Below are 27238 nucleotides of genomic sequence, written 5' to 3' on the forward strand. Positions count from 1 at the left end.
GAGTGTACATTACTGAGAAATAAAATGAACTTTTTTGATTTTTGGAAAAAGGCTGCAATGAAACAAAGAGTGAAAAATATAAAGGGGTCTGAATACTTTCCGTACCCACTGTATATGAGGAGTTCTCACCTCGGTCGAGAAAACCACTGAAGCAGAAAGGGACACTAAACATTATATGTATTGCACAGAGAAACATACAGTACAGGCACTAATGCACATTTAAACATGGCAATAGCATATAAAACACATACAGTCTGTAGCATGTGTTGCAATGTAACTTTGTGCTGTAAGTGAGCCTTGCCCGCCAGTGTACTCTGAGCTGAATCATTTCGGCAAATTTAAATCAAATTATTCCTTAAATTTCCTTCCACTAGTAATCACTGAGACGTGGCTGAGAATACTGAGGTGGTTTCACAGGTTGATAAAAGATCGCAGGCAACCCCAGAGTTTTCTGGAGAAGAGAAAGGTAATTTCCATTGGACTTAATACTGAGGTGGCTGGGGAAAATTGCTAAAAATGGCCATTTCAGCTGGATGTGATCAAATTTACAAAGCTTCTCAGGTAATAATTACCATCTCTAGATATCCTCCGGCAATTGAAATGCCATCCGCGGAGGGCCGTTAACTCCTAATAGATATTGTCTATTCCACCCAAGGGAGAGATTGGCAACATGAGGCAAACATCAGTCCGATTATAATAGAATCTGGAGATTTGGAAAGCTGTTAATGACCTCTTCAAGATCATTAATATTTTCGAGTAAAATCACACAAAAAAATTCTAACAAGGCCTGAAAGCAAATACTGCACTGTTTCACTGCAAGCAACAGTGTTGCAAACACAGTGGATGTACCTACCGTGGACAAAACTACACACAGAGACATACAAATACATATATATTAAAATACATTTTATATATAAAAGGTCTTAGAAATACCATAGCATACAACAAACAGACAGTTAAACATGTCTACAAGCAACTGAGAGTTTGGGGCCTTTCACGAGGACAACAAAGACAGTTTCACCAATGGGATGAAAACAAAGGCTTGTGTAATTGTACAAATAGATGGGTTGATGTTTGCACTCCCTGTGTGTGTTTGTGTGTGTTGATGAACAGTATCAGTCTTAAGTTGTGTTGGGAGTGTAATCAAGAACAAAAAACACAGAGCCAAATTGACCCGAGGGGTTATGTCGTCAGTTGAGTGTGAATTAGAGTGTTTGTGTACCTTGTTCTTCTTCTTTTTGAGCATTTTATCGGTGTTTTGTGAGGTTGTGTGTGTGTGTGTGTGTGTGTGTGTCTGTGTGTGTGTGTGTGTGTGTGAGAGAACACTTTACGTTCAAAAGAATCCCTGTGTGATACATTTGAGAACTCATACACTATGTACAACATATCAGCTGTTGTGTCCGCGCTCCTTATCTTATATCATTATATAAATAATGCATGTTGTAATGTAGAATAATCAAATTCATCCATCCATCTTTATCCGCTTATCCGGTATCGGTTCGCGGGGGTAGCAGCTCCAGCAGGGAACCCCAAACTTCCCTTTCCTGAGCCATATCAACCAGCTCCGATAATCAAATTCAAGATCATCATATTGTAGAAGAGTGTAGAAGAGTATCTTATTCATTTCAGTATCCTCATAATTTATATTATAATGTCAATAATGAAAGAGTGTTATTATCCAACACGAGTGTGGTCTAAGAATGTTGCATACATGCTTATGAATAGACAAGGATAATTCTATGCATCACAATGCATTTCAATTAAATTATGATTCTTCTTGTCTGAATGAAACAACATAAGCCGGTAGCAAGATTTGGACACGGGCCTAATCTATTGTGGAGGGCAAGAGTGGACTGAAAGCGAACTAAAGAGGCAAAGCTAAGCAAAAAGGCGGAAGATTAGTTAAAAGCCAGAGAACTAATTAAATGAATCTGGAGATAAACGATTAATTATTTTCTCTCAGCCCTTAGTCTCCTTCTAATTTACTTCCCTTCTTCATCACTGCCTTGCAGAGCTGTAGAGCGACCAGTGTCAGACCCACACACCCACACACACCCACACCCACACACACCCACACACTTTCTTTCTCACTTCTTCACTTTACTTCTTAACCCACAGATTCACCCGCAGCCTCTCTCATTGACAAGAATGTCCCCTTCTCTCTTGCGCACACACACACACGCACACACACACACACACACACACACACACACTTTCTTTCTCACTCCTTCACTTTACTTCTTAACCCACAGATTCACCCGCAGCCTCTCTCATTGAGAAGAATGTCCCCTTCTCTCTTGCACACACACACACAAACACACACACACACACACACACACACACACACACACAGTCTGTAGTGTGTCTGAATGTAGATGCGGTCGTTTTAATCCCAGATGGATTCCATGGGGAGGTTGGGAAGGGTACTGGAAGGAGAAAGGGCCGTGACTTGATTTAAAAGATTCCTTCAGTTGGTACACTGCTACCTCTTGTTTTAATAGTACAGTGATCCATATATGCTGCAAACAGAGCTCAATATAGGAGACTCTAGTCTCTCGAAGTTGCAAGATTCAGAGCAACATGCCGAGATATCCACAGCGAGGGTCAACAGCAGGGTGGCATAGTGATTAGGGAGACCGTCCAGCAGCTGGAAGACCTGGGATGGAGTGTCTGTTTTTTGGAGTTTCCCCTAAGTGAACAATAAATTGAAAACACTGACCTACTTCTGAATTTGCACTCTGGCCTATCTATTAAAATGAAACATTATTAAAAATAAAAACCACCTTCCTCTTCAGGGAATCATTGGATTGTCACAAAAGAGACTGATTTCCCATTGCTAGCAGTCTCCTCGATGTAAGATGCGATACGATGCACATTTTACCCCTACAAATTGGCCGAGTCGACCTTTGCATTATTTGTTCATTAACTTTTGATCACTGGTCTATGTCGGCTTATTGTGTACAAAAGCAAAAATGTTGCATTATGCACCCAGTTTGTGAACAGTTATTAATGATGAGTAAACATGCTCACTGAGCTATGTCTGTTACCAGTTCTGCATGACTGTAAAAGCCATGTGGTGGCTGTGGCTGACAGCAAACATGCTGCACACGCTGTTAAAGTCACGGCGAATACATTTCAGGATGTGGGCATGGTTAAATAAACTGCAAATCTTTTACAATTGTACTGCTGGATAAACACAGGATGAAGAGACTTTGGAAGTGAAATTGAATTAATTCCGAGGCCAACATTCCGTGCAAATACAGAAAGTGGTGTGACAATCATATAGCCTAGTTCAGCGGCAAATTTTGAGGTTTCTGTCTTTAACACCAGCATCCAGGGTTTAAATGAGTTCAGTGCTATAACCTCAAATCTCAAGATATTTCAAGTTTTCCCTAATGCAGTCCTTAAGAAACAAAAGCGATCTTGCAGACTACCTTGAAAAATGTGTTGTGCTAAATTTTCTACATAACTCCTCCTGGGAGTGGAGCAAAAACAGCAGCTGTGGAGCAACAAACATTACTAGGACATATTCGATTTCAAAGACTGTATTGGAGAAATACATATTGAACTTTGTCAAGGTGTTAAATAAGAAAAGGCACAAGACAAGTACAGAGAGGCATGATTAGGCAGAATTAAACTGGTCCTGTAACTACCACAAGCACCCTCGCTCACAAAACCCTGTAACCCCTGACTCATGCTAACAGGACTCGAGCACCTATTCTGAAACTTTTTGGTGATGAATATGCATGCACACACTCCGGCCTGAGCGTGCACACACGCACAAACACACACACAGTCAAGAATACTCAATGAACGATTACACACCAATTAATATGGATGTTTGTTATTAGTATGCGGAGTGCCCTGTAAGCTGCAATCATTACACTGCAATCACAAAATAATCACCTAGAAATTTCCTGTGGCTGTGTGTGTATGTGTGTGTGTATGTGTGTATGTGTGTGTGTGTGTGTGAGAGTGAGTGTGTTTGTGCGCCCGCACAAGTATGTCTACAGACATCCACTTAAGTATATATATGTCTGTGTGTGTGAGTGCAGCACGAGTATATATCTGTGTACGTATGTGTGTGATTGTTTCCTGTGTGTGAATCTATATAAGGACCCAGCTTCCTTGTCCTATTCTTCTTCTTTTCTCTCTGGTCTCTGCCCATGCATTTCTCTGCGGCTTGATTCACAACTACAGTATAGTTAACACACGCACACTGAGAACTCTCCCTGTTTGGTCAAATTGTCCTTTTTCCCCTCAGCCCTATATTCCACCCTCCTTTACAAACACACACACACAACACAACACAACACAACACAACACAACACAACAAGACATGCACTGCTGACTCCCAGGACAGTAATACACACATTGTTGAGGGCTGCTTTACATTTTACAGTGGCACACACACTGCTCTGACACCCCAGTAAACATTGACCCTATGTGCTGACTGCCATAGCACTCAGCCCTGGGTGAGCTGGCTCCACAACATGCACAGAGACAGGGATGGACGGAGAGACAGCAGGTCCCACATAGGCAGAGCTGTCATCGCTACATCAGCGAAAAACAAATGCCCAAAAAGCAATGGAGGGAAAGACAGGAGTAAAGGTTCAACAGAGAGCCTTAAAAAAAGAATGATCTCAACTGATACTATCTCAAATGGATTATGTATGCGTCTTTAGACCCGTCAGTCTGTAAATATTTGTCAACATCCAACGTGATGTGTTTCTACAAACATTTGAGACATAAACAGGAAAACCGACAGCATTTTGATCTGTCAACATCACTTGGAGGATTTCATAAACTGATTTGAGGCAGCGTTCAGCCAAACTTGATGCTCTCAGGACCACAGGGACTTTGCTTTTAAGTCTTACATCAAAACAGGAAAGGGGTCCATCCCTCTGTGTTTTTCTCCCTTTCTGTATTTCTGTCACTCTCATTTACTCAAGTGTAATTTCACTCTCCTCCCTTTTTGCCACTATCTAATGAAAGATTGAAAGTACCATGAAGTTAGGCTTCTCAATACTTTAAGACTAATGTTGCTTTATTCTTTGTCACTCACCTGTAGGTCTCCACATTCTTTGTCGTATAGGCTTCACCCTCTGAGAGCTGACGCTTTGTCGGCTGTGAAGATTTTCTTTCCCTCCCTTGCGTCCAGCACGGGCCCCAACTACGTCCGCCAGTGCTGTATATAATATGAGCGGACCCGTTGTTCCTTTCCCTATGATTCTCCAAGCTATCAGTATGGAGACCTCTATTTCCAGCGGTGTTCACCTCTGTACCAGCTGCCGGACCGGCTACATCCTGCTGTTGGATCTCCACCCCCGCTGTGAGTCCTGTCTCAGTGCCGCTCACTCCCGGCCTGGCACTTACCCCCGATGCCTCCTGCTAGCTCTGCGCCCGCCTGCCGTTAGCTCTTTAAGAACCCCCACAAAAGGGCATCCGGGCACATTCTATGAGGGCACTGTCGGGTCTGCAGCCTTGTTCAGAGGCGTGACAGTAGCCTGGGCATCTGTTTCTATTTGTTTAATATGTCTGAGCCTTCCATGACCAACTCGGTCCTATCCACACTCAACGTTGCATGTGTGTTCTGCCTGATGTCCCATGAATTGTCAGTCATGATGCAATTTCTCACCAATCATGCACGTCTATATTGGTGGAATAATTTGCCATTTCATGTCTGTTCTGGCTGCTATCCTCATTTCTTCTGCACTGCGAGCTGGGAAAAAGCAAGTGTCCCGTAGTCATGACAAATTTTTCCAATAACCATGTACACCTGCAATCAGGACCTGGACCTTGCAACCAGTTAGGCCAAGTCATTACCATGGAAGGCCTTTTATATCAGACTAACAGACTATCTGATACAATCGCCCTGTCGCAGGTGGCACTGACTACATCAGTTTCTCCCGAATCCGATAGCGTCAGCTCTTAAAGGGCAAAGTTTATACGAAATAGAACGATAGTTACAATAATTTAATTAGCTGTTTAGAGTAGGTGCTGCTAATACATCTGCATAACATTTTTTGGGAGGAAGTTAAGAAGACAGCTATACTTATCCATCAAATGCTTACTGTGAAAATGTCTCCGCTCACTCACAACAGCTAGCAATCTACAGCCTACAATTTACCCCAAGAGTGAATTTTCCCTGGAGCTTCCCAAGAGATTTAAACAACAGGTTTACACTCTGTTCTTGCTACAGTTCTCTTCAAATTATAGGCTGAAGCCACTGATCATGTATCATAACCCCAAAGTGTGCTATGAACGGCTGTTAGGACTTTTAAAACTGTTAGGATGCCGACTGCGGGCCTGTTAACACCGGGGATATGTTGCCACATTTTTTAAACCAATGTCACGGTCTACCGCTGAAGACTACTCCACCCGCCACTGTGGCAGGTATACAAGGCAAATTCACTCGCCACTTTGAAAAATTAACCACCAATGGCTAGTGGCAGGTGCTAATTTGCCACCCTGATTACAAACAAACAATGTTATGAAGATGGTATTGCTGAATATACTGAGAACCTGCCAGGAGCCTTACGACGGACCCCTGAAAGTCTCTGGGCCATACGTTGAGAATCACTGGTCTACACTTTAGTGGCAAACCATCTGACAAGCAAATATCACATCAGTCTGAGCTCCTACCGGTTTCTCTGGAGATCTGGACAAAGGCCTCCACGCCACTCTCTCCATAGTTGCCCTCTGAGGCTAGCGTGGACACGTAGTTCCACTCCATCGCCGTGACGATGTCCATCATGGCCTGGGCCTGGTAGGAGTCTGGTGGTACCACGCGGGAGAAGAAGTCGTACCGAGTGTTGTCGCTCAGTTCTGGGGCCGTGGAGGCGTAGCTGACCTGGGGGATCTGGACAGCAGGATAAGAGAAGAGAAGACATTAAGGGGGACCCGACTAAAATGTAGCTTGTTGATTACATGTTCGGCATGAGTCTAAAACGGTTTCACTTTTTCGTTAATGTTTTTTCAGTCTGCACAGGTAGGACAGTCCGTTTCCTAAATTAATCAATCATGTTTCATATGTATCACATGAAATTCCTTTGCCCACGAGCAGAAACAAATGAAGATAAGATAGAAGAGGTAAGTCAGACAGTGATATTTCATATCTATTTCACACCTTCATGCCTAATTATACTGGGACGCAGGAGGGAGCGATATAAATGCAAGATAGCTGTGATTAATAATTCTCTGGGATGTTGGGAGAAGTTGTCAACACAAGTGTTAAAATTCAACTGCAGCAGTGTGGACGTATTGTTGGCTCAGAGATGTGAAAGAAGCAAACAAACTATTTGAGAGTGAACAAGTATGAAAGAGAGAAGCAAAAGTGCAAAATAATTGGGAATCAGAATGTGAAATGAGATGGAGAGGTAACAAAAAAGGGAAGATGGTGATGCAAAGCATTGTCATTTTTCAACGGCAGATTAAGTGGAGAGAAGACGCTTTGAAGGAGGAAGACAGACACAAATAAGACAGCAGGGACCACACAGAAGGACAGACAGACAAAAAGGACAACAGGCTGATGGAAGGACAGTGGGACGGATGTTGACAGAATTAACCACACACACACACATACACACCTAGTGCTGGGTAGCGTAACAGGCAGAATGTGTTAGATGGCTGACAGGCGGATTGATTTTTCCGTTGACAGAGGGGGACAGCAAGGGAAGACCTTGTACTTGCCAACACACACATACCCAGATGTTGGACGGACATCTCATTGGCATTCATACTGCCAACGTACACCAAAACACAGGGTGTGTTAGCTGTCTGTCTTACCCCCAACCACACACACAAAAAATAAAGGCCTGCGATTGCTGAACACCGCAAAAGTCGCAGATACCGCATGAAGAGATTTAAGATGAACAGTGTGGGTGTGTGTGCCTGGAATGTTTCTAAAGCCCATCACTCACTGTCTTAATTCCCTCTGAGCGTCATCTGAAGTCCCTGTCACCCTGCATCTACACTTGTCTTTGCCATTTTAAAAAGGTAAGGAATCTATCCTGAGGTTTTGCAGGGCCTTCTTTGATTTTACTGCAGCAAGCAGGTGTACAATAGCCCTGAATATCCAGATTTGGCTTTCTTGCTTCAGGAAACAGGAAGCCTCTCCGGGAACCATCACCTTATCGTGGTGGAGAGGTTTGTGTGTCCCTATGAACCTGAGAGCTTTATTGTCAGGAGCTTTTTTTGCTCCTGGTAGGGTCTCCCATGGCAAAGTGGTCTCAGGGGAGAGGCCAGACAAAGAATGGTTCAAAAGATCCTATTATAAAGCGAGGAAGGTAGCCCTGTATGGGGCTCCAGTAGGGGACTCCATAGTTCTGCTGGGGGACTTCAACGCACACGTGGGCGATGATGGAGATACGTGGTGAGGCGTGATTGGGAGGAACGGCTTCCTTGATCATGGATCAAGGAACTGGACATGGATTGTCAATAACAAACACCATGTTTGAACATAAGGATACTCATAAGTCTAAATGGTACCAGAGCACTCTAGGCCAAAGGACAATAATTGATTTTATAATCGTTTCATCTAATCTGAGGCTGTATGTTGATTGATGTGGCTCAGGAAAGGGAAGTTTGGGGTCCCCTGCTGGAGCTGCTGCCCCCGCAACCTGATTCTGGATAAGCGGATGAAGAACTTCAAGAACATGTTTTTAAAAATGTGTAAGACTTTCTTTGGCCGCAGCAATAACAAAAGGTCATTCTTAGCCTGAGCAGTATTCATTCACTTCCTCAAGGAGAGTTTTAAAGGGGCAAATACATCTCTTTCCAAGACAGCAATTAATGTACACTTAGTGCAGAGTCTCTGGATTTTTTAGTTGGTTGTCTAATTTTGTTCTTTCATTTTCCTGCTGTTTAATAATCTTTCACTTCTCTCAGGCAACTTTATGGGAGTTCAGCTTTGGGACACTTGAGTACTGTGATTGGTCCTCTCTGCCATGGGAATACAAACTGAAACTTTCATAATCTTCGGGACACGCATGTTTAATTCATAGAAGACAGAGATAAACAAATAAAAAGTAAGAAAGCAAAAAATCAAAGCTGGTGTGCATGTGTTCTTTATGAATAAAGTGTATTTGTGTGTATGCATGCTGGTTTGTGCCTACACTGTTTCACTTGTCCTTTTACTCTCTATGTGCATCTAAATAGGTACATATGCATTTCAAAGAGAAAAGAATGCATAGCTGCGGGAATAGGAAACAGATATTTGTCTGTTTACAACAGCAATGAGAAAGTAACCCTGTAAACTGGGCAAGCCTTGTACTTTGATCTTTTGTTATTTCACTCTACAGCTGGGAAACTTGGAGAATGAGACATATGTAGACACAAACACAGACTTGAGTACACCACACAGTCATCCTCTCGTCAAATTTCCAGAGTCATTACTGAGGAAGAAGAGGAGAAGCAGAGAGAAACAAAAACTGATTTAGTGACATCCAATATCTCCTGCAGGCACAGACCCAACACTGCCTTCCACAACCACACCCGTGCATTCTGAAAAGGCATTTTTCTACAGATAGACATCTAGAACATCTGATAGCATGTGATGTGTAAGTGCTGTAAATCATGTATGTGCTGTAAGTTAGATAGATAACTTTATTGTCATTACACATGTACAGGTACAAGGCAACGAAGTTGTGAGTGACTTTATCCTTTTTTAAAGCAGGTACGCTTAAAGCTGTAGTTAGAGGCTGGAAGTTAGCTCATTCTTAATAAGTTATCTACTGCAGGGGTCATTGCTCTAGGGATGGCAATGTCAGACAGTCAGGTAACCCATCATTTTGGTTCAGACGGAAATATCCAAACTATTAGACTGCCATGACATTTGCGACAGATATTCACATCCTCAACATGAAGGAATTAGAATTTGGTATTCCCTTAACTTTTGATGTAGCGCCAGGATCAGGTGAGAATTTCAATTTGCTGAATACTTTTGCTTTCTGAATGTATGGGTCAATCCATTTTTGTCTATCCATTCAACACTTTAGTCAGGTCACAAGATCAAACCCTGCATTTATTGATATTCCCAAAACACAGAAGTCCTAACATCTTTGGTGGTCAGTTGAGAGGAATTTTGCAACTGCACATTAAGCAAATGCAAATGAGACCTCTGTTGTACATAGATTTATATACAATATGTCATCCATTTCAACACTACAGGGACTTACAGCACAGTACTTCAGCGTCGTTTAATAATCGAAACATGTTCAACATTTGATCCTATGTTCCAAAGGCTCTCCGGATTTCCAAAATTGTACTATGCATGAAGAGATAAAGGCTTGCAGCACCACAGTGTGCAATTCCTAGCAATCAGAAGGCCTCTGAGACAGCACTTAGTTCCTGCATCTCTCCACTAAACCTCATTAGAAGCCTATACTCTTCTCTAGAACAAACAAAAGTAGAGATTTGACCACAATGAAAACATGCCAAACCTTGCAATAACAGATTATTTCTTAATTTAACTGTATTGCCCTCTAAGCAAAGACTATTTAAACAGAACTAATATGTTTTCCCTCTATGACAGCAATCAATGCACACCAGTAGGTTGATCATATCTGACGTTAAAGTAAAAGAAAGAACATTTTTGATTGAAAATGTTCTTTAATAGGGCCCTATAGAGTAACAGCCACTCTTGTTTCTCCCCAGTATCTTCTGAATGAACCCTGGGGGAGTGGAGCCAATATAAACCAATATCCTAGAAGACCTGCCACCTATAGACAGTTGTGTATGCCCTGACTACTCCTTAATGGCTTTGGCGATAGAGGGGAACAGTTTCATCTCTCACTATAGATCAGGCCAAATTCCACTGGGAAGCTGAGCAGGTGACTAAGAGCCGAATTTGGACTTTAACAGACCTAATGATCCAGGACAGTGGCCTTTTGTGTGTCTTTCCTTCCGAGGAACAACAGTGAGGAAATTCACTCATTGGTCTTGCATTCATTCTCACAGAGGAACCAAGCAGAATGATTTCAAAAGCATGGAAACAATATAAAAAAAAATGATGCTGAAGAGTTTTGGAAATATATCTACCAAAACTGCTCCAAAGTGGGTAATGTTATATAAACAGAGAACTATGCTCTGCTTTCAAGCTGAAGAAATCTATGAGGAGCTAAAAGTGACTTTTCCAAATGCCACCTGGAAGGTCTAAGGGAAATCCAAGACATTTGAGCTAGAATATAGAGTAGGTGTCCAGTCTTAAAACTATACTGTAGTATTCTTCTAAGAAGACCAAACTGGCCCTGGAGCCACAGCCTGACCAACATTAAGATTGGTCTTATCTGATTACTGGTTAAAGGTCCCGTGACATGGTGCTCTTTAGATGCTTTTATGTAGACCTTAGCGGTTTCGTAATACCATATCTGAAGCCTCTTTCCCAAAATTCAGGCTTGGTGCAGACTGGGGGGGGGGTGGCCTTGACCAACTGCCACTTTGCTCGTTTGAAAGCTCATGACCTCATAAGGCGTAAAATTCCAGATCAACTCGTCTGAGCTCAAATGCAGAGCAAGATACCAAGGGCTTTCACCTATCGCCATTTCTAGCCCCTGGGGGACCATAGGGAACTCATATTAATGTTAAAAAGCCTCAAAGTGAAATTTTCATGCCATGGGACCTTTAACAACAACAACATGTGTGAAAAACAAAGTTATGCTTCTGTACTGATACACAATAGTGAGTAGTGTGTGTGTGTGTGTGTGTGTGTGTGTGTGTGTGTGTGTGTGTGTGTGTTAGTAATGGAGCTGTCTGGGCCAGAGTCTGAGCATTAGGTTGATAGATGTCCTCTGAAGCTACTTAACCCCACTGCAATACACACACAAACACTTCCTCACTGTTGCGTGTGCACCCATGCACACGCACAGTTACATAATTGGGATTCAAAAAATAAAACGCAAACATTTTTAGCTGTGCGCACACACACACACACAAACACTATATATATATACACACACACACACACAAACACACACACACACACTAGCCTGTTGGCATTGTTGCTAGTAGAATTCTTCAAAACCAAATTGTACCTCATAATGACCTACAGAAGGACTCCAAACCACTTCATATGCAACTCCACTTTCTAGCCTACTACTGACTTACAGTGTAGGCTACTTCTACATCAGAGGAAGACATTGTACTATTATATTTACCTGACAGAGAACGTTGCAGATTAAGAATTAGTAATCCAACATTAGCCCCATGGAGTCATGTTGGTAAGCTACCCACCTGGCCCGTTATGAGAGCTAATCAGCACCTTTATGCGTTAATCAACCACCAGAATCGGACTGTTTGTGTGTGTGTGTGTAGAGGTAAAAAGAGAGAGAGAGAATTTTAGTGTTGTCTTTTTCGTCAACTATATTGCATATTCCACAGTCAGCGTTTCTAATGATGGCGTTGTCTAGTGTTGTATTATTGTAAACATATTGAACAATTGTTAAGCATGGATTTGATTGGCGGGGGTATTTTGGCATTGGTAATTTTATTAGTGTTATAAGTTAGCATTGGACATATTTAACCGGACCCAGGGTAAGTCTGATGAAAAGTCAGGTCTCACATTGCACAGCGCTGTGGAGGAATAAACTCCAAGATTACATTATGCTACAGCTCACAGCAACCTAATACCATATAGTGTCTGTTTTTTGTTGGATGTTTTGTGATGGCAAATTGCTTTTTATTGAGTTTCCTCTTAGCTAAATAACAAACCTTATTCAACGCAAGAGTTGCAATGTTCCTTTCAGCTCTCCGCTCATGCTCCAGAAAAGTGAAGAAAAGTTAGTTTGGTATATCCAACAATCACGTAATGTTGGATGTAACGCAGGAAAAAGTGTACTGGAGTCAAAGGCGGTGTAGGAACAAATTGTAAAATATTAATTGATAGTAGTTGGGACCACGACATCTTTTTTCCAGATTGAAGTGGAACAGTTATATCAGACGAAGCAGACCGAGAGAAGGAAGGCTCACGTACGGTAAATTGATCTGGCTGTGCGGCGCCCTGGTTTTTGAGTCAGACTCCAGAGTTGTTTACTTGCTCAAAATTTGACTCGGCCCTCTTACAGCCAGCCGTGGTCTAATGAGGAGAGGACTGGCACAGTGGGACCTCACCAAGATGAAGATTGTTGGGACTGAGAGTTAGACATCTGTCTGACCCTGTCGTCACGGTCTGGGTCCATCCGTCTCTCTTTTTCTCCTCAGTCTGGCTTTGCCTGTGTCCATCCTCCCATCCTTCTTGTTTCCCATTGATTCCACTTTTGCTTCTTTTTTTTAGCAGTTTGCTACCACAGAAACTAATTAAAACCTCTAATTAACCATAAAAAGACATCTTACCCAGTGTGTTTAGTGTATTTGGTCACGTAGTCATTCTTAAACCTCCAAATCTTCATTGAAGCTATTGGATTTAAAAACATTTTTAAAAAGCAGAAAACAAGCTTGATACCTACGTTCTCACACCAAATAGCCAACTTCTTTTGTGTATGAATAATCTCATGAAATGAAAACATTTCAGATTCTTTGTCAACTTCAGGATCTCTACCAGAACTGAAAATAAAGTTCTGTGGGTTTGAACATTGTTTGGCAGCACAGCATGAGATTGTAACGACTGACACATCAGCTGGTGAGATTTAAGGATTTTGGTTTTAAAATATAAAAAAATATATATATATATTACCATTTAGTGCAGAAAAGCAAAGACAAAAGGCACATCATCAAAGCCAGAGAGATAGGAAAGCCCAGAGAGACAAAGATACAAATATCACCTCATTCTATCGCACTTCATTGTTACTCTATGCGGATCAAAGAGCTACTTTAATTGCAGCTAGACAACATTGATATTCCCTTTATTGTCTCAGTTTTACCATGTGCATGCTCTCCTTATCACAGGGTATTCAGAATATAACAACAGCCTGTAATCTGTTTGTCGACAAGCAAACAGACAAGATGAAAGAAAGACAGTAAAAGAAAGTAGGGAAAAGGAGGATACTTCACAGGAGCACAACGATAGAAAAAAAAAAAGGCTGAGAGAGAAGAGAAACAACAGAGAATATGCAACATTTTAGGTAGGCAAAGAGCAGGAGGCAAGGAGGGAAAAGAGATGACAGAAACATTTATTGGTAGCAAAGAGAATAAAACGAGCGAAATATTAGAGAGATTCTGCCTGCGAGAGGGGGTGTTTAGCAAAGGCATAAAGAGGAGGGGGGTTAAAAAGGAAATTTAAAGAAAGACAACGGAGATAATTGATGGAAAACAACAAATGGAGACAGGAGGCAAAGCAATGCAGATTTCTTGAAAAAGGCACAACAAGAGAGATGTGAGTTGAAGAGGAAGCAAGAGAAGTGAACTGAGTGTTTAAACAGCCGAGAGGTTAAGAAAAGAGAGAGATGACACTGACAGAAGATAAAAAAAACAAAGGAAATAAGAGACTATTATGCAGAATGTAAATGAACAGAACAGAAGTGACAAAGATGAGATTGATAAAGGCGAGAAGGAAGAGAAAAAGAGGAAGAGAATTACAAAGGAGAGACTAAGATAAAATGACAGAATAAGCCAAGCAGACACAGGGTCTGTTTTCAAATGCATACTGAGGCTATACTTAACACCTTTATGTCCACATTTTTCATTCCGGACTTAAATAAATCCCTAAAATTAGACTATCTGCAGCATGCAATCTTGGCGGTATCATCGAACAAATAGATGAATCTACAGTGGGGCCCGAAAGTTTGGGCACCCAAGGTAAACATTTTTATTAATGTGAATAAAGAAGCCAGGATAAGATGGAAAAATCTCCAAAAGGCATTAAATGACAGATTAGACATTCATATAATAAGTCACAAAAAGTTAGATTTTATTTACACCTTCAAAATAACTGAAAACCAAAAAATAGCATCTGTAGCCCTGCAGAGTTCCCCCCCCCCCCGCCCCCCCCCCCTTTGGAAAGCTGAGACCTGACATGGATTGTTCTAAATCACCGTCTGGTAAGACCATTTGATGTCAACCTTAAGGTTTTAAATAGAGACTCATCTAACCTTGCCCAAACTTTTGTTGACGCCATTTTTTAGTTTTCTGTTATTTTGAAAGTGTAAATGATAGAAATAAAATCTAACTTTTTGTGACCTATTACATGAATGTCTAATCTGTCATTTAGTGCATTTTGGAGATTTTTCCATCTTTTCTTGGCTTCTTTATGCACATTAATAAAAAATGTACCTGGGGTAGCCAAACTTATGAGCCCCACTGTCCAGATGTCTGCTACACTACACATACATTATGGGATAAGAGAAAGAAAATCGCACTGGGTTGTTTGCTTTTCTTTAAGCCAATCACAATCGTCAATGCATACCATGTTCACATCACAGTTTAGTGGGTTAGCATGCAATCCTTTGATAAGAAGCACTTGAAACAAAGTACAGCTGAGGCCATTAGTTTTGCATATATTTGAAAGAATTGTCCAAACTACCATTTAGACCCAATAATGGGACGGATTAGTTAAAGTCACTAAAGTTATTGGAATTTATCCTTGAATGTCTGTACTAAATATAATTCATCCAGTACAGACATTTCACTGAAAAACTAAATGTAAAAATGGTGGCGCTAGAGGACAAGTCAGTCAATCACTGAAGTCAGAAGGCTTTATCCTCTGGGGACCATGACCCAGTAAGTCCCAATCCATCCAATAGTTCTTGGAATTTTTCAGTCTGGACCATAGACATTATATCATATATAAATCCGTTTTGTGGTATAGTAAAGTAACAGAGCACAGAGAAATATCCCAGGCATACATCGATGCCTCAGGAAATATACAAAATGGAAATAGACGTATTTACAAATACATACATGTATAAATACACACATTTATATCAATACTCTTTTGATAGCATCCATGTAAATATAAAGTAGAAACAAGACAAAACTTTGCGTGCTAATTGCCTAATTCCATGTTGGGAAAAAAGTGTTACCGTTAAAACTTGGACTAATCTGTTATTTAGATCCATAAATGAATAAGGCCTTTTGTTAAACACTCTGCAGTTTTTATAGAAAATATAATGAAATTACAGATTGGAAAGCAATAATTAGTGTGGTCTTTATGTAAATAGCCCCTGGTTGAAACTGTGTTATTTGTATTGTGGAGACATTAGGGTGGCTTAATTGAGTTAAGGATAGCATGACTTGCCCTCACAATTCGGGCCCCTGTTTTAGAAAAGATTTTGTTACTTTTACAATAAAATAAATCATGATTTAGCTATAGAAATGTAAGGGATAATTTAGCTCCTGAAACTCATGGATAGTGTCAACGGAAGGTAGTTAATGCCCATATGATATATATTCTACATCATTGAGTCGGACATTCTGTTCACAGTGTTACGAAGTGGGAACGTGAATACAATTTTTTTTTAGAATGGAAGCTAAAATTGAACCCTTACCCCGACAGGTATCACATGCTCAGGGTGACAGTGAATTAACCACGGTGACACAGAAAGCTCTGCCGGAGAGGCAGGAGCTGTAATACCAACCCACCGCCTCAGTCAATTTCAATTTCAAGAGGAACCTGATTAAAGGCTGCACTTGGGGCAAAAGAGATTTCCAATTGTAGCGATGAATCTGCCCCTGCAGCTGGGAGCAGGTCAGAGAGGGTTGGCTGGAGGACAGGGTATGACAGGTGACTGTGGTGTGCTGGTGCCAGTATAGGTACTGTTACACACACACACACACACACACACGCATAAATGCACAATGCCATTTTTTCATGTCTGGGCTATTGAGGCATGAGCGGATACACAACTTGCTGGGTTAACATCTGTGAGACTCAACTACACGCAAGCACACACGCACACACACACACACACACACTCAAGGCCAGGGACCTGAGGCTACAGCCTTTAATATGCCTCTGTCAACGCATTATGACTTACTAACACACGTCTCTATTGCTCTGTTATCAAACATGGACCAACGCAAACTTAAACAAATCTTTACCTGCTTTTGAATGTTCTGAATACAAATCTAGCGGTTGTAAATTATAGTTTGGTCTAGACCTACTCTATCTGTAAAATGTTTTGCAATAACTCTTGTTATGACTTAATACTATAAATTGAAACTAGTAATGAGACAAAAAGGACAAAAGTCTACTTACGCACACTACCAGAAGCTTGTGGAAAATGACTTTAGTCTCCCGCTGTTATTTTTTATTTAACTTTATCTATTCAGGGAATAGTCAATGAGAGGAAGCCTCTCTTTTGCAGGGGGCACACACACACACACATGCACACATACACACACACAAACACATTTACACAGTTACATTGACACCTCGAATCTGGAGAAAGTGCCAAGAACAATTTTTAATGACTTTTAAAAACAGTAAAAACTGACAACTAAAAGGCAGAAATGCAACAATAAAGTTGTAGAAGTGAGATGCCACATGACATGCACGAGGTTTAGTCCAACAAACTCACATGAGTAGAGGAATAAAAACGTCAAGCATGTGAAATAACAATGAGAGTTGAGAAGAAAGCCTCCTTGTTTGTCCTCATTATGTGGTATCTATTATTACTTCAGGCAATGAAATCAGTATGGGCTAGTCACTCATTTAGTTTTTGTCCATTAATAACTAAATTAAACTAAATTTTTTAGGCAATCTCCATGGTTGCCTAGAGGGAAAAGCCATTATGATTAAAAATGTTTGAGTTTGGTACCTTCCCTCTCCTCATGCACCCAACAGTGTACTGCATGACTGGTTTCAACCAGAGATTGATTGGGCCAAAAAAAAAAAAATTATTACTTTTATAGCCTTAGATTTGGTCCTGATGCTGTTGCTCACTCCTTTCTCTCCCACCACCTCTCCTATAATCATAGCCAAAAGCACCAGTAATGTCTCCCTCACTGGGCTCGCTTCTGTCACTTTTTTTCCTTGGATTGTGTGTTATTTGAATAATACATCTCAGAGAGTTGCATCACATCGGCAACCTACATTTTGCATGCAGTGACACACACATTGGAGAAAGGCACCAGACTACTTGATCCAAGCCAGCCACCTGCAGATTCTCCACTCTGTTTTGTCTCTCCCTGCCGTTACACAAAAGTGCTTTCCAACAGTGCTTCATTGCGAGTTGTGTATGCATGTGTGTGTGTGTATGTGTGTGTGCGCGTGCGTGCGTTGAAGGCTTTGAAGCTCCCTGTTGGCAGCCTGCTGCATCCTCACACACCCACTATATGTGTGCAAATATACAAATCCAGGTACAAAAATTATACAAAGCAGACTTTTGTGTAGGCGTCTGCAGCCAAACCTACAGAACAGAACTCATTTCCACACAGACGCATTTCTACAGGACACCTGCCATCCTTCATGCTCGGTGGACCGGTATGAATTCCTGTATCACACTGTGCGACTGTAGCTGCAAATGTCATGAATTCCTTCGAAACACACACGCAGAGCTAAACTAACATAGATTCCCAAACATAGGCAGAGGACAGATACACACACACAGTGAGAAAAATACAGCATTCACACCGGCCAGTGCCTAAGAATTATGAGTAAGAACAAGTCTGAGTTTACAGCAGGTATTCCCCCAGCATTAACCTCATTATGCTTATATTCCCATTGTTACACTCGTAAATGAGCCTCATGCATCATGCCATAAATCAGCAGACCTGCACACAAAGCATTCAAATCCGTTGAATAAAAAACAACTTAGTAGCAAATTGGAGGCTAGAAAGCCTTTAGAAACTAATTGAGCGTGCATGTTCTGGTTATGAAATAAGTTTTGCTGGACATTTTCTTGAGACAACAGAGGGATGACAAATTTACCCAGAGGCAGACACTGCACTGCACTGCAAAGAGTGTGTGTGTGTGTGTGTTTTCTGGATTCAGTTCTCTATGAGCTTGTAACCCACAAGACGCTGAGGCATCATCGGCTCTGCAGGCAACCACTTCAAATTGTCGTGTTTTACGTGTTACATTATGTATCTAAATTTAGAAGGAGTGCGTATGTGAGTGTGTGTCATGGAAATCCCTCAACACCTGTGCTGACCTCATAACTCAACCATCAGGTCTTAGAACATGAGTGAGAAAGTGACGTACTGCGCACATACAAATTGTTAGCGGATCTAATATATCATTATATCAGCAGTTACATCATGACAGAAATAAAGTAAATAAAGATGTGGTTAACCAACCGCATGCGGTTTAAACGGGTACGGAGGACGACCTCGTCCCAAGTATTTTCTCTTTGTCTTGCTGCTTAGCGCTGCCTCTACAGTCCCTCTTTCTATTGGATAAACAAGGGAGGAAGGTTGTTGAAATTGATTCCCTTGTCTTGCGTTTCCTATTTCTACATTGGTTGCATTTTGCCATTCTGAAATGTGCAAATCAATTTAGCACACTTAAACAAAACAACTTAAACAAAGTACAAACTCATATATAATAGCAGTAAAAGGCTGGTAAAAGGGGTGTGAGCAATGAATATTTAGTACAAAGAGTAATTTCCTTAGCCTGAGGATTCTAGTGAAACAGCGAGAACAGAGTGAAATCTTGAGGAGGGTTCTCAACATCCAATTGATCGGGAGACATCTCATCAGGAGATGGTCTGCTCAAGACAGTAATACTTGCATACAGAGCCACAAACGGATCGGCCCCAGCTAACATTTAGGACGTGGTCAAACCCTACACCCCAACCCGCCCACTCCGCTCTGCATCAGCCAAGCTGCTTGCTGCACAGCGAGGGGCTACTAATCAACTCATCGCTCAACAAAATCCCGGCTGTTTGTTGTCCTGGCTCCTAAATGGTGGAATCCCTATTGACATCAGGACGGCCGAGTCTTCTGACGAAGGCTAAGAACCCATCTCTTCCGACTACACCTCGGATATGATAAAATAAAGTTTAAAAAAATGGAAGAATCTAATTGTAATATGTATGGTTCAAAGAAGCCTCGTGTCTGAGACTCTTGACCGTTTGTCTCTTTCGTAGATTCCAGTTTTAATGAAGATGTGTTTGGAGAATCGGGGCAGAACACTCTTCCTCTTTTTCCTGTGCTACTCTGTGATTTCATAAGAGAATATCGTCGTTGAATTTCAACGTATGGAATCACGCATGAACTGTTGTTATATGCCTTCTGATGCTATCATATTTCATGCGTGATTCCATCTTTTTGGTTGAAACTGAAAATATCTGCACGTGGCTGTGAAAGATGTGCAACTCGTTTGTGCACCAATATGCACATAAATTGAAAAAAATCATTCAAAACTGGAGATATTGCGCTTGTGTTGGACTGAAAATTGTAATAAAACACCACAAATATGTTCTCCTAAATTACCAAAGAGTTGAATCAATAACTCTGACACATTTTCAACAGAAATGTAAAATTCCTTCTCAGTTTCCTGTTTTGGCTTACGTGCATGTTGGACCCATCCAACAACTTAGGGGTATTTAGTGCTAATGCAGTGTTTTTATTTATTTATTTTTAAAATGAACGCATAAACAACCCAATGATTGAGTGATGGATGTGGGCTTGTCAAAGATCAGCATGGGAGTTTGGGGGATGTGACCTGCTCTTTAAACTTCAGTTTCAATGTGTTAAGTGAGAGATTATTAACTGCCCAATTTACCTGCTCACAATACTATGATCCATCGTCGTTAGAGATGTTTGTGTGTGGTGTGTACCTGCAGACGAGAGTGATTGTCGGATGCGAAAGGTTTGAGAGAGATAAACATGGGTGAAAGGGTACGTCCTGGGAGGATTTCTAAACTGTGTATTAAAGGGCAGGATGGGATTGTTGTCTGTTTCCAAAAAAAGCTACTGACATGGTAAACCGATTCAGGGGTCAAAGTCTTTGTCCAGCACTTGAATTAAAGAGTTAGAGGGGGTCAATGGTGTAAAATGCGGGACGCAAGTCTGCAAGATTTGCTTAACCCTCGAGTTGTCCTCCCGGGTCAAAAACAGACAAAGATTTGACATTTTTGTCCCTTTTTCAAACTTATTTTTTAGTTTTCACTACCACTTCCTTACTACCACTAGTTTTACAGTACTTTTTGGAATTCAAGGTCAATAACCCTGATTAACCCTGACAGATGAGTTTAGTCTAAATGAAAGTGATCAATTGTATTTGCAAAGACCGTTGTATGGAATCCAATCCCTTTTTTTGTGGTAAATTGGTTAAAAAGAACCACATATTTCAGATATAGAAATTTTTTAAAGGGGTCAAGTTTGACCCGAGGACAACAGGAGGGTTAGGAAGTTATCGTGGGGCTATTTTAATCGACTGTTCCCTCCCCAGAGTAGCAAGTGTCCAATCATAACTCGGGATCATCGTCTGGATCATCCTGCCTAGCCAAGGTCCTGATTAATCAGAGTTTAGAGTAATGTCCCACGCTTCATTGGGTTCGGGAAAGTTCACACATTAGCGCCTAATGCTCGGTCTTTTTGGTAACTGACTATATCATGTAAGTAGCCTTTACATCCCACTAACAGAGTTTTAGCATTAGAATTAGCTCATGTTTGCCATATACATCTGATAAAATCTTATAGCTACAGTCATTATTTTAGCTGACAAAATCCAGATTGGTTGCCTAGTAATGACACTTTGGCTTTGGTCTGACTGGAGTTAAAGACCCTTTGTTTAAAAAATGACTGCAGGTAGGTCTCGACCGGTAATGTGATTCTCACTTTTCTTATATCATTCATGCCAGTAGCTGCTTTCTGCTCCTCTGTTCTAAAACCGTCTCTGTAGCAGTGTTAAAACCTCTGAATGTTTACAGTACTGCTGATTAAAGTGATTCTAATTTTGAGAATCAAACAGCGTGCTGCCACAGCGCTCCCTGTGCCTTCCCGGAGTAGGGAAAAGCACAAATGTAATCTGACATTTCAACATTTGTTTCAGGGTTGAAACAACAGTGCAGCAGATGGCGAGACATTACATCTCATATATTTCTTGTGCTTCCAAGCATCACTAAATGGCCATTAAGGCAGGCCCACCAACAGGTTAACATCGTTAAATAGAAATGGACTAGTGCAAACAGTAGCTGTGCTGTTGATATAGGAGGCGACTGATTTCAAATGGCAGAAAAGTGACATAGTAAATTGAAAGTAATTTCAGGAAAACAACAGAATTCTCTTTAAAGTGATCTTGAGCCACATTTCTTGGCTGTGAAGTGTTTTAATTCAATCAAAAAGAATGCTAGGTGGTCACATTTTTATAAAAGAGGAAGCCATTATACTTGTGGAGGCAAGCAAACTTGATCCCATATTAAGTTTTTTAATGGTAAATTGCTCCAGAGCAGTATGAGCTTAAACTGAGAAGGGCATTTGCACTCAAATGTAGGCTACAGTAAGAGGATTGTGCTCTGAAAAACAGCTGCAGCATCACAATTCAAATAAATCACCTGCTTATGCCTTTAAAGAAAAGGCTAAGGGAAAAGGATACAATTCTTCTACAAAGTTTGGACCGGTCTTTCTATTCTGCCCACCGGGGAAAGCCGAGGAGGAGTGGTGGAGGACCAGCTCATTATCTGTACCATATGGTCTCGGGGGAAGCGGTATCGTTTTATTTTTAGGGAAGAACACACTCAAGCTCGCACATGCACAAACCCGCTGAGTGGAAGCTATACCATTTCCGAATACCCCGTGTCTTCCAATCCACCTCCCCCTTCACACAGACTGACTCACAAGTCTTCACATGTGTGCACACATGCGTCTGCCTACCAAATTTACACACAAACCCATTAAGTACTACAATGAGAGATGATGTTTACAACAAATTCAGACTACAACTGACAAAGATTATTGCTTCACCTGAGTGATGTTTTCAGCTGTGTTGTCACTTTAACAAACTCATCGTGTGACTCATCGGTTGCTGCATTAGCATGCAGGTAATGCACTGGGCTCTGACTCAGTGCATTCACTAGTTTTGTGTGGGAAGATGTATTTTAGTATGTGCCTGCATGCCTGTGTGTCTGACAACATGATTAACTTGTTGCAATATCAAGCTTACATGTAAACCCTGTTTTCAACTGGTAGTAATATCTAATCTGAGGGATCTCATCTCACTGAGGTCTCATTGGGATCCGATTGCAAAAACCACATTTACAGGTGGTTGGAGCCGCGTGTTTCCATATTATGGTCGGCACTCAGACAGACTACGGGCAACGCTTTTTCATTTTTCACTTGATTTATGTTAAAGTAACAACTAACATTATGACCCACACACAAGCGGCCTATATGGCAACAGAAAATGATGTACATGTGTATTTGCATATAGAGCGGGGGACGTAAGATCCAATCATAAGTGGTCTGTGAGGATGCGTTTGGAGACACGTTCTACAGACAGGTGAAAACACACGCACCTAGAGCTTCCACTTGTGATCGGATCATGTACAACAGATGTTAAAACCAGGTCACAACAGCCTCGTACACACTGGCACATGAATGGAGCTAGCAGTCTGCCATTATGCTGTTAATGTGTCTGAGTGTGTAACCGGCAGCAGTGTGCACACAGACTTAACGCACTAATGCAGTGTTGGCTGATAGAAAGAGCTACTGCTGAACTCACACACTCTCAACAGCCTATAAATGTAATGGGAAGGGAGGGAGAAGGAATGGGGGATGGAAGGAAGGAGAGGAAGAATAAAGTGGGAGATGGAGGGAGGAGAAAGTGGGATGGAGGCATGATATTAATTTAATGTGTGGGTGGGAGTAGACTGGGACGAGAATGCGAGGAAGGGAGAAAGAGGGATACACACAATGAGGAACGGTGGAGTGAGACGGTGAAAGATGTTTAGTGCAGAGAAATAACACTGAGATCAATATAACATATCAATAATGTGATCCAAATAAGTAAAGGCAGGGATGATTGGAGGGAGGGAGGGGGAGTGAGAAAGGAACAAAGGGATGAGTAGCCAACTGAGAATTTTAATCCTGACGAATGGTTTGATAAAACGAAGGAGAAAGGTTTTGAGGGACTGTCGACAACTTAGTCGACTAATTGGGGAAGAAAAACGATTTCAACTGTTTGGCAAGCATACAGTTCTGTAAGCAAAATCATCTTTGAATCCCCAAGAAAAATGATATGTACAATTAGAAAAATAGTGAAAAGTGAAGAATTAAAGCTGAAAGCTGGCTCATTAGTTACAGATCCGCAAGCTTGGTGTAAGCAGAAGGCAATTCTCAAAAGCCTTGACTTCAGCAACATCCAAACCACGCAAGTGTGTCTTGGCAAGACATAATCACAACTTAAGTCACATTTGTATAAGAATTGTTTCAGCTGGGATGTGGACTTCAGCTCTCCCTTTGCAAAAGTCAGATCAAAATGCAATGCAACAATACATGTGAAGGCAGAGACGTTTGGGAAGTGGACAGTGGGACCAGTCTGTCCATACTGCTCAACATCGGCTCCTTTTCACTCCACGGAAGCTTTTTCATCAGAAAAGAACTTTCAGCCAACCATCAATTGGCTTATTGGATTCAGCTGAGCATTTTCCTTTTGTCCATCATCTCTGCTCCTTTATGTTTTCCATCAGTCTTTCTGTGGGGCTTTTTAATTCTCTATACAACTTTTCGTAACCTGTTGAAAGAGTAGGCTAAACTTCTCCAACTTTCCCGCTCACCTTCTACTCTCTTAAATCCACTTGTCCCTTCTTCTACTTGCAACTTTGTTTCTTTTCCCATCGTGTCCTCTCGCTTCCTCAATCCTCTACTTTTATTCATTACTTCTGTTCAATCTATCTTTTATCTGTCCATAACAGGAGACACAAGTCTTTTTTAAGTCTTCTCTGCTTTCCTTTAACTTAGTCTTTACATAGCAAATATTACTTACTGCTATATTAATGTCCTGAATATCCCCTTTATGGTAAGCTCATTAGTGCTGCCACCAGCAAGTGTTTAATTAAATTAATATTCACTGACATTTATATATATATTTAATGAATGCAATATCACACAATAGTGATTCAATCTAAACCCAGTTCACCAAAGCTTTTATATTTTGTGTCCCACAGTCTTCTTGCTGGGACATTTCAACACAGAAGGGGTTCATTTTATTTTCCAGTTTCCAGCAGCAGCAAGTACTTTTCTCGGAATGACATAGTTGGTAATAGCTTAGCCCGCTATAGTTTCTGTCTGAAAAGACAAAAATAGCACCATCCACAAAAGCAACTTATTTGTAAGAAAACTTGAAAAAACTTCTGGCAAACCTATAACTTCGCCATATTTGGTTAAGAGTAAGTGCATTAAAAAACTCAAGCAATAGGGGTTTGGCACCACATTTGGTATATTGCCAATTAAAAAGAAAACTGGAATTATCGCCTTGTGGTGGTATGCCTCGGCCAACCAGTCAAGTTGCAGTTTACAAGAAACCATTTTTTTGTAAAACGTGGATGCCCTACACACATCTTCAACTCGGCAGCACAAAAGATCTATACAATCACCACAGTTTGAAGGTGGGCATCCAAGATTAGTATCTTACCAAGTAGCATATACGGCCAGAATCTTCACCTCTGTTCCTGACTTGTGGCATTGAATAATGGCCGGAAAAGCGTGTTTGCAGAACATAAGAATGTGACACACAGGGACATTCACCTGTGAACACCAAAATCTAATCAGTTCATCACTGAGTCCAAGGGGACAGAATTCCCTCCAGTGGTTCCTGAGATATCATGTTTGCAAGTACGGATGGACAGACGACACGTGTGTGAGTGTTTATCTGATGAGCAGGTGGCACCTTGTACGGCAGCCTCGGCCACAGTGTGTGAATGTGTGTGAATGGTGAATGTATCCTGTATGATGTAAAAGTGCTTTGAGTAGTCGTTAAGACTAGAAAAGCACATTTTACATTTACGACAGAAAGACAGATGTACTAACGTACGCATGACGGGATGACAACTCAAAGACATAATGTCTCCGGCCACGGCGGTCGCGGGCGCAAAGGAATAAGAAAAAGCCATTTACCCCAATACCGATATTAAGCTTTTTTTTTTTTTACACATTTTTACACATGCTTTTTTTTTTGCTCCCATCTGTCTCTCAGCAATCAAAAGGTGCCCATGTCCTCCACTGCAGTCTCCGTATAATTCCTCGACCTCGATCGCGCTTCCTTCTCATCTATACTCCCTCGCTCCCCTGCCGTCTCTCCCCACCTCGATTCCTCTCTTCACTTATTTACACCTCTGTTCTAACACCACCGCAGGTGTCCTGTCCTGTGTCTCCTCAAAGCTCCAAACGCCCCTGCCTACGTCTCCTGTACCTTTACCATTCAGAGAGGAAGGCAATGACTTTGATCACTTAACTTCAAAAGCAGGCAAGCAAATGTGGAGTCCTTCTTCAGAAAGTAGCTTTGGTTGCAATCACCTTAGCATTTTAGTCATTTTAATTAGAGGTTTGTGTTATCATTTTTGGGTTCACAGAAATCAGACAAAAATGTTAGTCTTTTTTTCTGAAAATAGATGAGTCTCTAAATACATACATTTTTGCCAACTAGAGTAACCTGCCTCCATCTCACTCAGTTTTACCTCTTTCATTTGCATCAGCTCAATTCTTTTCACATTGTCTTTGAATGGAGGGTTTTAACATTGCTGTCTGTGTTTGTGTGTTCTTTTCAATCTTAGTCTGGTTTTTTTATAGTTAGTTCCTCAACAGAAAGCTGGAAAAAGAGCGACAGAATCCATTTGTGACTTCAGCACAATTGTGATTGTGGTCGCCACTGCCAATGGGGGGGGGGGGTCTCTCTCATTTTCCCCATGTAATTCTCACCAATTCTCACCCTCTCTATTCCCATCTCCTTTAACAATCTCCCATGCTCTTTCACACATTTTTGTTGCTCTCTGTATCACATTACATTTGTAAGTCAGTACGTTGAAACCAAGAGGAAAGTAGGATATGCCGTGCTTTGTTCAGCTCTGTTTTTCAGTTCTCTCTGTTGTGTCTTGGCTGTTCATCTCAAACAATCATACTCATGCCCTATCAATTGTCGCATAACTCGATGAGCTGTCACATAACTGGATGAGCTGTATACTCACAATAACTGGTAACCTAAAACTGAACTAGTAGCCTAAAGAAGCAGATGGTGAATGCCAACATGCATTAGTACAGTAACAGTGGTCATGTTTAGCATTGATAAATTAGCTGCGTTTAATTTCAACTGTTACTTTTGAAATGTTGAGGTGACTGCTTTGATTGGCCGAATCCTTGGCTGAACAAAACAATAAGCTTCCTGACCGTTCCTGAAGATTCTTTTTTAAGTAGCGGAGAAGATTTG

At 41.2% G+C, this 27238-nt stretch overlaps 1 protein-coding gene across 5 annotated transcripts in view; it reads right to left on the bottom strand.

The window, feature by feature from the left end:
* The window catches only part of grm8a (glutamate receptor, metabotropic 8a), a 225965-nt gene that overhangs the window by 130718 nt on the left and 68009 nt on the right, over window positions 1–27238 (bottom strand). For all 5 annotated transcript variants that reach the window (XM_034862922.1, XM_034862923.1, XM_034862921.1 and 2 more), the window contains one exon: window positions 6646–6862. In XM_034862922.1, coding sequence (XP_034718813.1) covers window positions 6646–6862 — 217 coding nt within the window. The remainder of the gene's footprint in view (window positions 1–6645; window positions 6863–27238) is intronic.

The sequence above is a fragment of the Etheostoma cragini genome, chromosome 23 (assembly GCF_013103735.1).
Source record: "Etheostoma cragini isolate CJK2018 chromosome 23, CSU_Ecrag_1.0, whole genome shotgun sequence".
NCBI lineage: Eukaryota > Metazoa > Chordata > Actinopteri > Perciformes > Percidae > Etheostoma > Etheostoma cragini.